The 15,319-nt window shown below is 34.7% G+C and overlaps 1 protein-coding gene across 1 annotated transcript; it reads left to right on the forward strand.

The window, feature by feature from the left end:
- The first annotated feature begins 1,346 nt into the window (after positions 1 to 1,346).
- Positions 1,347 to 14,595, forward strand: cdk5rap1 (CDK5 regulatory subunit associated protein 1). Its single transcript, XM_079396266.1, has 13 exons — positions 1,347 to 1,821; positions 3,601 to 3,704; positions 3,875 to 3,909; positions 4,005 to 4,105; positions 4,369 to 4,579; positions 5,612 to 5,732; positions 6,357 to 6,590; positions 7,734 to 7,831; positions 9,281 to 9,336; positions 11,684 to 11,814; positions 12,218 to 12,367; positions 12,542 to 12,682; positions 14,048 to 14,595. The coding sequence occupies exons 1-13, from the start codon at positions 1,548 to 1,550 to the stop codon at positions 14,120 to 14,122; spliced, it is 1,731 nt and encodes a 576-aa protein (XP_079252392.1). The 5' UTR covers positions 1,347 to 1,547; the 3' UTR covers positions 14,123 to 14,595.
- Positions 14,596 to 15,319: the final 724 nt, after the last annotated feature.

The following is a 15,319-nucleotide window of genomic DNA, read 5'->3' on the forward strand; positions in this document are numbered from 1 at the left end:
CAAGTGAGGAATGGGCCAAGATACCAGCAGAGAAATAATTAATTACAAAATGAACAATTATGATGAACTAATGAAAAAATAAATGAACAGTAAGGGGAAACCGGGATTTTCAAATATACAAATTTAAACAGAACGAAAGAAATAATAATCTTAGTCTAAATTTTAAAATAATTTGAAATTGAATTTAGATTAAGGACAGAGTTTAAATCAAATTGAAACTAAATTCTAATAAATTAAGTGAACTTTACAGATGTGCGAGTAAAAGACATACACACAGTGTTTCTTCGCCTGTGCCACTGGATGCTGTCCTTAGGCAAAAGGGTGGTCCATACCACACCAAAAATTATGAATCTAAATGAGAATTCGGTGAGGCCAGAAAAAAACCTGAAAAATAGTCCAAAAACTACAAGCAGTTAACTTTTCTAATAGGGGTGATATTTTTCCCCTTTGATTTCCAGGGGCAATTTTTACCTTTAAAAGGGCAACTTTTCAAACATTTGTTAAATTCCTGCATCCCCGTTCATGTAAATTCTTAAAAGTATTTAATAAATATGCAATTACAATAATAAGACACTATAGGACTGTTGCTAGTCAAATTAAATCAGCATTAACAAACAGTTATGTCCAGTTATATATAATTATATATAATATGTATATATTTTTCATGGATTTTAAGTTGGTTTTCCCTCAGTCACGCTTCCTTTGTTTTAGTTCCCGCCACTTATGTGTTTTCATTCTCTCATTTTTATTTAAATTTCTATTTTTCCACCTCATATTTGTCTGGTATTGTTTGTGTCGGATCATACATTGATGTTAACCTTGCTTTTGGATTGCCTAAGTCTTATATGAAAGCCTTTTAACCTTTCTCATCATCTTAAGTGGCATTTAGATGTATTTACAAACTTTTTTTCCCCTAGTGTTTTTCAATTTAATAATTGCACTTAAAAATAAGCTTTTATCCATTTGCATGAACAGCTGGGAAATTAATTCCATTCTACTGTTTTTTTTTTTTTTTTTTTTTTTTACGATTAAGCCCACTTATTTTAAATACATTGCTATCAAAAGTCTATGTAAAACATCATGAACTGCACAAAACCTTTCTCAAATAAAATGGCTTGAAAAAAAGGGAAGCATTTTAACCCATTTTTTGGAGACAGCACACAACAATCAAAAACAACAAACAAAAAATAATAAATAAATAAGATATTTGAAAGATGCTCCAATATTATTTCTTTAATCTGTAACAGTAGTAGCTGTGATATTTTATTTGATACTTTTATAGCTTTATAGTCCACGAAACTATTGTAATCTTATAGCCTGGCTTTTATTTTGAAATATATCTCTCTGGCGTCGCCATATTTAAATCGTCATTTGCACATGTACTCAGCTGCTTGACGTTTATAAGCTATTTTACGTCTTTTCTTCGTTTCACTAGATTTGTTGGCGTAGTTAATTGGGGTAAATGTTTATGATTAGTGGCATGGTTCAGTCATGCGTTTATTTGTTTGTTTTTAGCTGTTAAGTGTGTTGAGTTAAGTGAGTGAAACATGAACATAAGCAGCAGTTTCAGACTTTGTAGATTTACTTTTTGGAAATGTTTGTCTCGACGCCTTCAAGGAGACATATATGACCGATATTATTGCTCTAAATCGTCCTCTAACGATCAGACAAGAGTGATGCAGTTGAAGAATAAACTGGCATGTGGTCCCAGTTTCCAGGACTTCATCAAGAGCTCTGACAAGAGTTATGATGCTTGCAGTGATGAATATGAATATGAGGAGTACCATATTCCTGAATGCACTACAGCACGATCACAGAAAGGTCAGGACCTCTTTTCTAGAGATTGACAGATACTGTATTACTGTCTGATAAATTATATGCAAAACTATTTTTCAGTTACTGTCTTATTTCTTTGTTACAACAGCAATAATTAAATAATTACTAGACTACAGCAATACAAATTCATTATTCATTTTGGGCTATATCTAAAAACTTAATTAACTATTTGTTACATTTATTATTATTATTCAAGTGTAGCTACTTAACAGTGTACTTTAGAAATGTAATGGGTTACAGATTACAAGTTACCCTATTTAAAATTTAATAAGTTGTGTAACTATTGAAATAATTTATAGCAATCCTTTTCTAAAATTATAATGTTTTCAACTGTTAATCATTTACACCAGACAGGGTAACATTACAGTAGTACTCAACAACACTCAAAATCCTCCATCACTTGAATTAAGATTATAATAATTTAATTTTAAAGCACAGCCACCACAAAATCAGACTTTAAAACCTATTTTTACTTTGAGATTGTTCTAAGGTTAAATACAGATTTAAAATCATAACAGGATATAGCAATAGTCATGATACTGCTTTTGAAATCAAATCTTTGAATAGCTACGGCAGGTAACAGTGGCATCTAACAATGCCTTGGGAGGGGAAAAAAGAAGTTAATCTTAAAAAATAAAGCATATACATTAACCCAAATGGGAAATAAAACAGTTAGGCCTATTGAATAAGCATGTGTCCTAAACTCCTAAAACACTGGTGTCTGATATTTTAGAACAGTCAATGCAATTTATTAAAGAAATCAATTAAATCTGTATGTGGGGGTGTGTGTGAAAAATTCAGATGTAACCCCCTTTGTAATCTTTTTTTTTTTTTTTTTTCATTTTTGTATATAGTAACTAATTTAATTACACATTTTTTCTCAGTAACTGTAATTGATTACAATTACATTGATCTTGTATTTAAATTACATAATTCCGTTACATGTAACTAGTTACTTCCCAACACTGCTTTTTAAATTTTATTGTATATAAGAATAATACACTATATTGCCAAACGTATTGGGTCACCCCCTTCTAATGAACAGGTTTGACTACTTTAGTAATTTCCATGAGTACAAATCTTAATGTTTAAGCATATAATGATATTCTAAGGAATTGTGTGCTTCTAATTGTATAGCAACAGTTTGGACAGGACCCTTTTCTATTCTAACCTGACAGTGCCTCTGTGTATAAGACACGGTTCAAAAAGACATGATTGATTCAGTCAGTGTGGAAGAACTTGACTGGTCTGCATAAAGCAAAGTCCTAATCTCAGCTGAACGCCTCTGGTGTGACTTTAAATGCAGACCTTGAGCTGAAAACTCATCACCAAACACCAATGATTTGTACATACACTATATGGACAAAAGTATTGGGACACCCCCTTCTTTAGAACAGAAGAAGGTACTTCCAAAACTGTGGCAACAAAGATGGAAGCATAATTCACGTATTTAAAAACTGTATTTCCATCTCTGTTGCAACAGTTTTGAAAGTGTCTAAAATGACTTTACCCATATACAAATCATTGGTGTTTGGTGATGAGTTTCACCTGTTCATTCAAATGGAGTGACCCAATACTTTCGGCAATATAGCGCATATGTACAGTACATACGATACATTAAGTACTTTACTTGTGAACACTTTTTTTGGGGGGGTACTTTTCTTTCTTTTAATGTTGCCACATTACACTGATTTTGAAGTCTAAATTCTTTCTTGGTATAAAGTATTTATGCCACATGATGTTGACAAGTGAAATGTCTTTCAGTGTATTTTGAGACGTACGGCTGTCAGATGAATGTCAGTGACACTGAAATTGCTTGGTCCATTCTTCAGAAAGCAGGATATTCACGGACACATGAGCTGCCAGAGGTACTGCAAATGTTACCCGATAAAAAGTCATCGTGGAAACATCTGTAGAAACTATGATTTCCATGGTGAATTTTTTTAAGGGCTGAGATAAGTTCAGAATAGCAGAATATGGTTAATGTCCTGTCATTACATTAAAACTTTAATATTGTTCGTCTGATATTCTTCTATAGGCAGATGTAGTACTGCTTGTCACTTGCTCTATAAGGTAAGAAATACTTCTTTTTTAACCATTAAATAACAAGTATACTCAATGCAGTTTGCTTTCAGATTTAGGTTTTAATTGTTTTTCTCCTTTGACAGAGAAAAGGCAGAGCAAACAATCTGGAACCGACTCAAACATCTCACTGCCTTAAAGAAGAGGTGTCAAAAACCCAAGCCTTTATTAAAAATAGGTGTCCTAGGTAACTATTATGACAGTTCCTCTTTATTTTCTTCTGCTAGAGAGAAAAAATGTGCTCGTGGCTCAACAGAAAGGAGCAGTGCAGGTTTTTTCCCTACCAATATGTTGTCTGGAAAAAAATTCAAATTACTTTGTAGCAACATATTTCGTATTAGTTGTATTAGAGTTGTTGGCAGAGATGCAGTTCCTGCCCTGATTGGGCAAGTTACAGTTCCATCAACTTCTTGTCAAGCCCTGGTGTACGTATCTTATGTCCTTCTGTAGGTTGCATGGCGGAAAGACTAAAGACCAGATTACTTGAGCAGGAGAAGTTGGTGGATGTTCTGGCAGGGCCAGACGCATACAGAGATCTGCCCCGGTTGCTATCTCTTGCTTACGGAGGTCAGAGGGCCAGTAATGTGTTGTTATCATTAGAGGAGACTTACGCTGATGTCATGCCTGTCCATCAGACTCCAGAGGGACACAGTGCTTTTGTGTGAGTAATGCCCTGTTTTATGCTAGCTTTTGTAGAACATCACAATATTGCTATTGTATTTCACAAAAAGTGAAGTCGCTGAATAACACTGCATTTTTGTCTCATTGAAATGCAAAGTTTAAGTTGGGATGCTGATGTAAATTAACTACAAACCATGAAACAGTGAAAAATAGTAAGTATAAAATGTAAAAAGTACTTTTTTTAAGACAGAAAATACAAAAATGAACTGGATTCTGTCCATCTGACTCTACAGTTCTTAATAAAAATGCCAATATTATTCCATAGAATCTTACATTTATAGGTCATGGTAACATATAGGTCATTTGTCACTATGGAGTTAAAAAGTAACTGTATGACATCTATAACACCTGTGGTATTTGTTATGAAAAACATCATTTATTAAAAAAGCAAATGCAAAATCTGCCCAAGATTCACAACAAACATGACTGTAATTACATTTCCTTACTCATATATGTATTTTTAATGCAATATACAATAAGATATTTATAATATATAATAGCATGAATGTACCATTATGCCAAAATTACAAAATTCGGCACCGACTTCAAACCTGTTTCACTGGATCTCGCAGTGATGTTTTTTTAAATTCTTTAAATTCTTCTTAATATTGATTCTGGACTGAATTCAGTCGTTTCTCACTGAGTCTTGGAGTACTGTTTAATAATGTTGTCTGTGAAGACAGATCTGTGTGTAAGCGTAAGCGCACCAGCTAACTCTGTGCTGTCTATTGGGCTGCCGCTGAGCTCATAAATGGTCTGCTCTGCACATTTCAAATGAGTAGTGTTTTTAGGTGCAGTCCGGAGCCCTGTTAATGAAAAAAAGGAAAAGATCAAAGAATCATATCTAGTGAATTGGTAGGAAACAATAATTTTGTGTCAGTCAGAAATAAATAAATAAATAAATAAGTTTCTTGTACATGTATATTCTGCATCCTCAGCTCCCCAACATTTGAATAAATGAAATAAAACTCATACAGCAATGAAAATGTGACATACTGGGTTTGTATTCCAGGTCTATCATGCGTGGCTGTGATAACATGTGTAGTTATTGTATAGTGCCTTTCACTCGTGGCAGAGAAAGGAGCAGACCCCTGTCTTCCATATTGGAGGAGGTCCTCATGCTCTCAGATCAGGTAAAAGGGTTGAGTTTACAATACTGTGCAATATGGATGTAACGGTTGCACTTTATTTTACAGTATGTGTACTTGCATATACTTACCAAAGAAAGTACCGGTAATATAAGGTAACTACATGGGTTAGGGTTAGGTTCAGGGTTAGTACCTAGTTACTGAATTACTACAATAAGTACATAGTATGTACATGAGGAACAGGACTGTAAAATAAAGTGGCTAACACTTTATTTTAAGGTGTCCATAATACAGAGTATTTACCTAGTTAAGTACTTAGTAGTATCCGTTGTACTTGCATGAAACAAAATGTACTTACCATGTAACTAAGTTATGGAACACACTCGGTCTGTAACATATGTGCAACAGTAGCTGCCTATTACATGTACATAATTACAAACCGTAAGTACAGGCTGTTCTATAACTTAGTTACATGGTAAGTACATTTTGTTTCATGTAATTACAAAGGCTACTACTAAGTACTTAACTAGGTAAATACTCTGTGTATTATGTATTATGGACACCTTAAAATAAAGTGTTTCCATAAAGGGCTACCGATGTAACAAACTTAAAATAAATGCCCATGATCTGTGATGGTGAGGTAAAGTGTGTATATTTGTTTATGTGCAGGGGGTGAAGGAGGTCACCCTACTGGGGCAGAATGTGAACAGCTATAGAGACTTGTCTGAACAGCACTATATATATTCTGAGGGCAGCGCTCAGCTCAGCCGAGGCTTCAAGACTGTGTACCGCACAAAACAGGGAGGCCTCTGCTTCGCAGACCTTTTGGACAAAGTGTCCCAAATTGATCCAGACATGAGGATACGCTTTACCTCCCCACATCCTAAAGACTTCCCTGATGAGGTAAGTACTATGGAGTCCCCACATAATGGGATATTCTAGTCAGAAATGCATTCTGCTTTTCTAGAAGCATTTTTAACAATTCTACTTATGTAGGTGTGATTCTTAACTTCTGATTACACAGTCAGGTCCTTGTGAAGATGTTAGTCTAAAAACAATTATTTACTGAAATACAACCCCAAAACTATTTACATTGACTATATACATTGACATGACTATAGTATGCATGTAATGATCATAATTAAATGGTTTGAATTATGAGGAAAATATGATAAAAATTATACAGCTAGATTATTAATTATGCATCATCATTGTTTCGGAAAAAAATAAGGAAAATAATTTTTTTAAATAAACCATTGATCGTCAATAGTGTTGGTCATTGCTGTTTGAGCTGAGTGAATGAAAGCTGGTAAACTGAAACACTTTGCTTGCAGCCAAACACACCCTATTTGAAATCAGATATATATGTTATTTAAACCTAATATTTCAACTTAAATATGCACAGTAACATGCAAATGCATGTTGCACTCTTCCTGTGACAGTGTGCTAGAATACAGGCAACTAAAGCACAAAGAACTCACATCGCACATCTTCCACATTTTGCACTTGACTGTATTTTTCTTATCAGAGTCATCACTGTGCATTTTCAAAGCTATAGTTTAGAACAGTCAGACCTCAAGGTACCACCCAAAATGTAGACTGCACATTATCCTGCTTAATAAGCGTAAAGCGTCAGTGAAGAGTAACAGTTCCTAGCAAGCCGTTTTAACCAAGACAAACAAATTTAAAGTACTCTCTAATATGTTTTGTTCACTTAACATGTTAAAATGTTTAAATAGTGCCTGTAAAATAGAGCCTGATATGTGAAGAAATGGTTATTTTTGAGAAATATCATGGTGTTCTGAGTATAATCAGTAAAGATTTTAGTCAGCAATAACTTTGTAGTGCTAGGCCATGACAAGTAATTTTTGCACTTACCCTGTTTGCCCTCTGTCAGACTTCTAAGTAGATTCCTTTATGATTTGGGTTCTTGGATAAATTTACTGCATTGATCCCTCTGTAATGGTGATATTTGTTTATTGATAGTACATTTTGCCCGTAATTATTGTATTTAATCTAACGCTATACTTTTTTGTGTTAAATCAGGTGTTACAGTTAATTCAGGAGAGAAGGAACATCTGCAAGCAGATCCATCTGCCAGCACAGAGCGGCAGCAGTCGGGTTCTTCATGCTATGAGACGAGGGTAAGAACTGTTCATAGGATTGCATATTGTCAGCTAAACTCAAGATGCACATCACAATGCAGACAAAAGGGTTCTAGAGGTAAAATTTTGAAACGGTCCTACTGTGAGATTAGTAATTTGCTTAATTAATCTGTCTAGAACCATAGGTTCTGTGCTTATAAAGCAGGATGTTCCCCCAAACATTCATTCATTATAGCAATATGGGTTGATGAGTAAATTAATCTACATAGATCAAATCAATGATTTGAAATCTTTCTGTCAGACTGCAATTTCACAGACGACTCAAGGGAATCACCGCTACTGCCTCCTCTCTCTTAATACAGTGCAGAAATCGCTTTACATCATGCACTGCAAGTGACCTGCACTCTGTGATATAGATTCAACAAGGGGCCCAAACATGTGCAAATCGCTTCACATCACAACATCATAGGCCAGATTTACTAACAGCTTGCTCCAGCATAAAACCTCTTTTGGTGTTAAAATAGTACTGTCAGGTTTACAAAAGACAAGCAGTGAAAAATTAGCGATGAAAAGGTGTGGACACAATCCTTTTTGCAGCTGATCTTATTGCATATGCATTTGTAGGAGTTTCCCTTTCAGATGCCAGATTTATGTGAGGAGAGTATTTAAATGAATCACACAACATAATTTACTAAGGTTTGCACAGTAGTCAGTTTACTGGTATTTGTGCCATTATTTACCACTCAAAAAAGCATGTCTTAACCCGCTTTGCGCTTGACATGGCAGAGAACAGAGAGTGCATGGTCAAAGGGAGAGTTTTTTTATTTGTGTGAATTTATTTGGAAATGCTAGAGGATTAGCACCATCACCAGCTTGAACCGTTGCTACAAGTAAAGATGGATCTAAGCTTTCATTGTAGACTCAAATTGTAGACTCAGTTTCTCAGTTTGTCAGAAGTGACACCTGGTGTGGTCTTCTGCTGCTGAAGCTCATCTGCTTCAAGGTTCAACGTGTTTTCCTTTCAGAGATGCTCTTCTGCGTACCTCAGTTGTAACAAATGGTTATTTGAGTTACTGTTGTCTTTCTATGAGATCAAACCAGTCTGGAGGATGTTTCATAGCATCAGTCTTGTTTCCTACTCAAGGAACCATGGTTAGATATGCAACCAAAACACTCTCTCTTGTGCCTCATAGAAGTACCCTGAGAAAAAACAGTGTCAGAGTTGCTGATTATTTATAAAACCTGTTTTTTTTATAACTGAACTCATGGGGCATGATGTGAATGCAATAATAAATAAATATTAATGCAAGAATTTAATGTCTGTTTTGAAAAACCAGCCCTATCTGTTTATGGCATGCTTTATTTATTGCAATTAATCTTTTTATAGCATATGTACTTCATTTATCTTCATTTTTATTGAAATCCAAGACTTTGTGGATGTACTGTGTAATTTAATTTCCTTCAATCTGTCTTTTTATTCTTTCTCAGTTACACCCGAGAGGCTTATCTTGATCTTGTGGAAAATATTCGTGAAATAATTCCAGGTAGGCTGTCATTATAAAATATGCTAATTGATAATCACTTATTATTATTATTAGTACTGGGACAGAAATACTTACAAAAACGTTCATGTCCCAAGGAATTATTTTGTATTATCTGTCAAACATGTTCAGAGGTACTTGCTATCTTTGTTTGATTTCAAATAATTGTCAAATAACTGTAAATAATGACAAATCTATTTTGCAAAGTTTTGAATAAATTGACAGTATAGGATGATTTACAACTGACTTTTTTTTTACTCTTGTAAGACAAGTAGTCATTTGTTTTTCGTTTTAACCAGATGTAGCAGTCTACAATTTTTTTTATTTAAGATGTTCACTGGAATTACTCTTAATGCTGTATCCAGTAACCTAGTTAACAAAATATATATATATTTTTTTATCATATTTATCTATATATCATATATTCTTGTCTATTTGCACCCACTGCTTCATATACACAGAAATAAGCACAGTTAGAATAGCAAAATAGGTGGGAGAGCATTTCTGTGGTGTGACTAGATTATATTGCAATAGATAGCACTTCAATGTTAATACTGAATCAAAACTAGTTTATAATTGAAAAGGTCTAATAACAGTATTTGGTTATGGTTACACTTGAATTGGTTACAAAATAGAAGAAGCATATGATAAAACATACACATTAATTGTTCCCTGCATGTACAGGTATGTAGAATGTTACCTCAGAGAGAGAAAGACATTGTAGCTTTTTAAAGGAAGAGAAAGACAGAGGCTGTATCCGAAATCGCCCCCTATACCCTCAAATAGTGCACTATTTGAGGGGACAGCCATTTTAAGTGGTGTTCGAAACCTTAGTGGATGTTCTCGAGTGCACTCATTCAATCCCACAATGCACCGCAAAAACGAGTGTACAAGCGATGTACACTCAACGGCTAGAGAATCCCCAGAATGCACTGCGAGAGTCGCGCGACGAATGAATTCCCGCGTCTCACCAGAAGATGGCGCCCGCAGCTGAATCATCCATTCATTGATTTTAGAAGCGCTCGTCCACGGCGTAATACAGTGGAATACAACAAAGGTACACAATTAATTGTAAATTGACTATTAGTGTTTATACATAATTTCCGTGACAGAGTTCTAGATAAATCCTTCAATCTTACTATTGGAGCTGCCTGTATCAAATGATTATTTAACAGGAAGCAAACTATGCAAAAGCGGCAGTCCTTCCGGTGCACTTAGTGTCCGAATTCACTCACTCGTTTTCATTCACTCCTTCAAGTGAACTATATGAGTGGACTAATGTAGGGAATAGTGAATGAGGGTATAGGGGGCGATTTCGGATACAGCCAGAGATGCTATTGACGACATGAGTCAGGCCTTTTGGCCTTTAATATCTCTCTCTCTCTCTCTCTCTCTCTATATTTTTCTCTCTATTTCTCTCTCCCTCTGTCAATTTCAATTCAATTTAAATAGCTTCATTGGCATGACAAATATACATTTTGTATTGCAAAAGCATCAAGACAACAAAGAACATGGTTTAGAACATCTGGACATTAACACTAAACATTTTTAGCTGGTGAAAATATTAGTGTTCTAGTATTTTGCCCACCACTGTACACACACATATGTATAGGGGAAGAAAAAAACCCATTATAGTACAGAAGTTTTTTTATGCCTAAATATTTGTATAAACATAAACAATTCAAATGTAATATTTTGCTATGTTTTTTTTTTTTTTAATTGAGGAGTTTTTAATAAAATATTAGCAATTGTTACAATTAGACATGACAATACGTCAATGATAGAAGTTAAGATAAAAAATTATCTGACCGCATTTTATGAAGTAGCATCATGTAGAACATGTCACTAGTGCTTAGCAGCTATACACACAGAATGCATTTTTACAATGAAAAACACAAGACTGGGGACATACAGTATATATACCCCAATCATACTTTAATCCAAGTCTTGGCAATATTTTTGCTGAATATTGTATATGTACACAATAAAAAACATTATCAAATTGTATAATGTAAAAGCATAGTAGTTAAACACACTTAATATAAAGTGAGACGAGAGAGGTATATTTTTCAAGTGAACTCTGTGTCAAGACATGATAGTAAATGCTTTTCACAGGAATACATTCAAAATAAATGTATATACTGTTTTTATTTAATTGTGGTTTGAGGTCTGGTGGTTTTAGCGTTAGCGCGAAATAATGTCTTAATTTTGACTAAATAAAGAGTTAATAAGACACAAGAACATGTTCCAAATAACAGTTTGAAAACTAATGGCTAGCAAAGTTGTTTTCATATGAGATGATGTGAATTAAATAAAGTGCAGTGGTTTATGATGTTCCTCCCTGTTTCAGGAGTTAGTCTGAGCAGTGATTTCATCACAGGATTCTGTGGAGAGACTGAAGAAGACCATCAGCAGACCCTTTCCCTTGTAAGGGAGGTGGGCTATAATGTGGGATTTCTCTTCGCCTACAGCATGAGGAAGGTCTGATCTAATTGTTGCTCATCCTGTCACATTCATCAAATTTTTTGATGGTACATCATTGTAATTCATGGAAATTAGTTCCAAGTGGTGGAAATGTCTAAAGTGAATATAGTTGAAGTTTTACTCTGCTCTAAATCATTTAATCAATAAGGTATTGTTTTTTTTTTTCCTGAGTGAATATGTAGAGTAAATCCATCATGATATTGTCAGTCACTTAGGGTTTTCATTAGAGATGTGTTTTCACTAATAAATATAATTATATTTGCTGGTACAAAAGAATGGGACATAGTCCGATAGCAAAATGTATAGAATAATTAAAAACTGGGATAGGAATAGGTATTCTGACATACGAAGGCATTTATTAAAATTAGTATGGCTTTTTTCCATTCTTATCTCTCTCTAGAAAACTCATGCATATCATCGGCTGCAAGATGACGTTCTTGCACCAGTGAAACAGCGCCGTCTGGAGGAACTCATCTCTGTTTTTAGAGAAGAGGCAGTTAAAGTCAACATGGCTCTTATTGGCAGCACACAGCTGGTGTTGGTAGAAGGAGTGAGTATAACAGAATACTTCAGGATGTTTTGCCTCATTTTCTCCACCACTTGTAGCGTTGCTTGGCCATAGAAAAATGCTAAACAGATATCCAGTACATATGTAGATTACATGTGTACAGGTATGTGATTAGTGTGATTAGTTCTTACAGAATTCTTTCTTGATATTTTACAGGAAAGTAAAAGATCTTCTGATGAACTTTGTGGTCGAAACGATGGAAATGTGAAAGTGGTTTTTCCTAAAACAGATTTGCCGGTTCAGCCAGAGAAACCTCATAAGGTCCCCATTACACCTGGAGAGTATGTGTTAGTCAAGGTAAACTATGGGCAACAGTTTATCTAATATTGAAATAATCATTTTATTTTCAATGTCAAGTCAATTGTATTTGTATGGCATCTTTCACAATACAAAAGAATGTTGTGGTTGAGTGTCAAATGCATTGCTAAGATCCAGGAGCACTAATAGAGAGCAGGTCATTTGTAACTCTGATGAGAGGAGTCTCTATGATACAGTGTGGAAATCCTTGCAGATCCTTTAGAGTCGCAGTTTCCACTCATGGCACCACCATTGTGTTTTTGCAAGTGACAATATTGTATCAGTTCTAATGCCATGACGAAGTTCCAGCAAAGATGCATGATTTCAACATGATAGACAACTATGGAGTAAAAACAACGCCACATATATATTTGCAAGAGAATTTAAGTATTGCAAAAGAAAATAGTTTTGCAAACGAAAATGAAAGTATTGAGAAAAAATAATGTTCTTTTTTAAACCGAAATAAAGGATTGCAAAAGAAAATGAAGTATTATGAGAAAAAAAGAAGTTTTGCAAATAAAAATAAAGAATTGCAAAATATAAATGAAACAGCAAAAGCAATGACTTTGCAATACATATTTTTCATGGCCATATCTACTAATTTATTTGCAACACTGCTTTTATATTGCGTTTCAGTTCAAGTTTGAGCTTGCGATACCGTTTTTCCCTTTGCGCTTCACGTTTCTGCGCATCTCACTTTGTGGCACTGTTTTGACATGGAGGAGGAGTCAAGGGACGGGGGCGTGTACAACAGGCCTGGGCATGCCAACTTATTTTTTTCTCACAATACTTCATTTTCTTTTGCAATTCTTTATTTTTGTTTACAAAAAGCACATTATTTTTTCTCAATACTTTCATTTTCGTTTGCAAAACTTTTTCTTTTGCAATACTTAAGTTCTCTTGCAAATATATGCAGCATTATTTTGTCTCCATAGACAACCAAACAGATGTTTTTTTAGCAGAGTATCAGAGGGCCAAGCTGTAAAGACACAGCCCTATCCTGGAAAAGGGGGCGGGGAGCAGCAGCTCATTTGCATTTAAAGAGACATGCTGTTTCCACTCAAAATAGGCATTTTCTAAATGATATAATAAATAATCTGTGGGGTATTTTGAGACACCTGAGACTTGCATTACAAATTGTAAAAAGGGGCATAATAGGTCTCCTTTAAATAAAACAGAGTTGTCAATATTAAGAGGCTTTAGGAAACTTTTTCAGTAGCTTGGTTGAGTATAGGTTTTAAAAAAAATTCCACTTGGTAATGTGAGTGAATAACTTGCATTGTAGAGCACTGAAACAAAAGTGGTTGCATCATTTTCAGTTGCTCTGTTTCATAGAATGTCTCTAACTTTTAAATGTTCCAACAGATCACATCAGCGAACTCCCAGTGTCTGAGAGGACATGCTTTGATCCACTCCTCCTTGACTGACAAAGAAATCTGAGCATCTTCTGAGCAAACAGACAATATAATGCTGACCCTAAGATAACCTCATACTGCCGTTCTTATTTCACTGTGTGTATGCTGTAAAAGTTGATATTAAAATACAATAACTGAGTAAAGAAATGAACAAAGTAAATGGAAAGAAATATAGAAAATGTCATGTCTTGTGCAGAAAAATAAAGTGTTTCTTTAAATGACCTTGGTGTATAGGGCACTCATACTGACAACAAACCAAAGAGCAGTATTTATCATGTTATATATGTGAGTTTACAGTACTTTAAAAAACCTGTTGTCAGGTGTTTACAACAGGGTTCCCACTCTAAAGCAAATGTCAAATTCCCTGACTTTCACTGACTAAAAAGCTGAATTTCCATGACCTATAATGAATGGAAAAACAGGCCGCTGTTGTGCTGAGCCTTTTTTTCGTTGTTGTTGTTGCTTTTTTTACCATTAAATGCTCTTTGATATTTTTTACACTTTTTCTTTTTAAACTCAGTCTTTGAAGAGGTCATTTTGTAGCCAAAGCTACAGTGGCCGAGAGAGCTCAACACGCTGCAACTTCAGAAAACACATGCAAATAGAAAAAGCACCAGCAAATCAAGAAAACGTCTTCATCAGTTTGACAGCAGGTGGTGCAAATGCTCACAACACAAACAAAGAAACACACTGCAAATGCTCACAACACAACCAAACAGATTTTATTTGCAGTGCGTTTCTTTGTTTGGTTGTGTTGTGAGCATTTGCAGCATGTGTGTTGTCAAATTGAGGAAGTTGTTTTCTTAATTTGCAGGTGTTTTTTCTATTTGCAATGCGTTGAGATCTCTCGGTCACCGTACAAAATTTTCATTTTCTGGCATATTTGCCTTTGTTAACCGGTACAGCCTGGTGGCCTGGTGACTGCATTTGACATAGTGATAGCCAGTTGACGAGCGGGAAGGGAATAAGATGGCGCTGAAAAAATAGCCCAGGGCTCAATGCTAAGAATTTTTTCAGTGGTTAAAATTATTACTTGCCCTGTTAATATTTTCACTAGCCTTGCCATAAAAAATAAATAAATAAAATAGTTGCTGTTATCAACTTTGATCTTTGTATTCTAATAAATAAACTTATGACACCAATATTTTAGATACCAATTTTTTTTTTTTACAAATCTCGATTTCAATGTTAATACCACAGCAAAAAAAAAAAAAAAGTATAT

This window comes from Barbus barbus (genome assembly GCF_936440315.1).
Source record: "Barbus barbus genome assembly, chromosome: 37".
NCBI classification, from domain to species: Eukaryota; Metazoa; Chordata; class Actinopteri; order Cypriniformes; family Cyprinidae; genus Barbus; species Barbus barbus.

Excerpts from the sequence above, each read along its gene's own strand:
- cdk5rap1 (XM_079396266.1), top strand. The coding sequence starts at position 1,548 with ATGAACATAAGCAGCAGTTTCAGACTTTGTAGATTTACTTTTTGGAAA. Across the intron at positions 4,106-4,368 it reads ATTAAAAATAGGTGTCCTAG|GTTGCATGGCGGAAAGACTA; the intron begins GTAACTATTATG and ends GTCCTTCTGTAG. Across the intron at positions 12,368-12,541 it reads AGCTGGTGTTGGTAGAAGGA|GAAAGTAAAAGATCTTCTGA; the intron begins GTGAGTATAACA and ends GATATTTTACAG.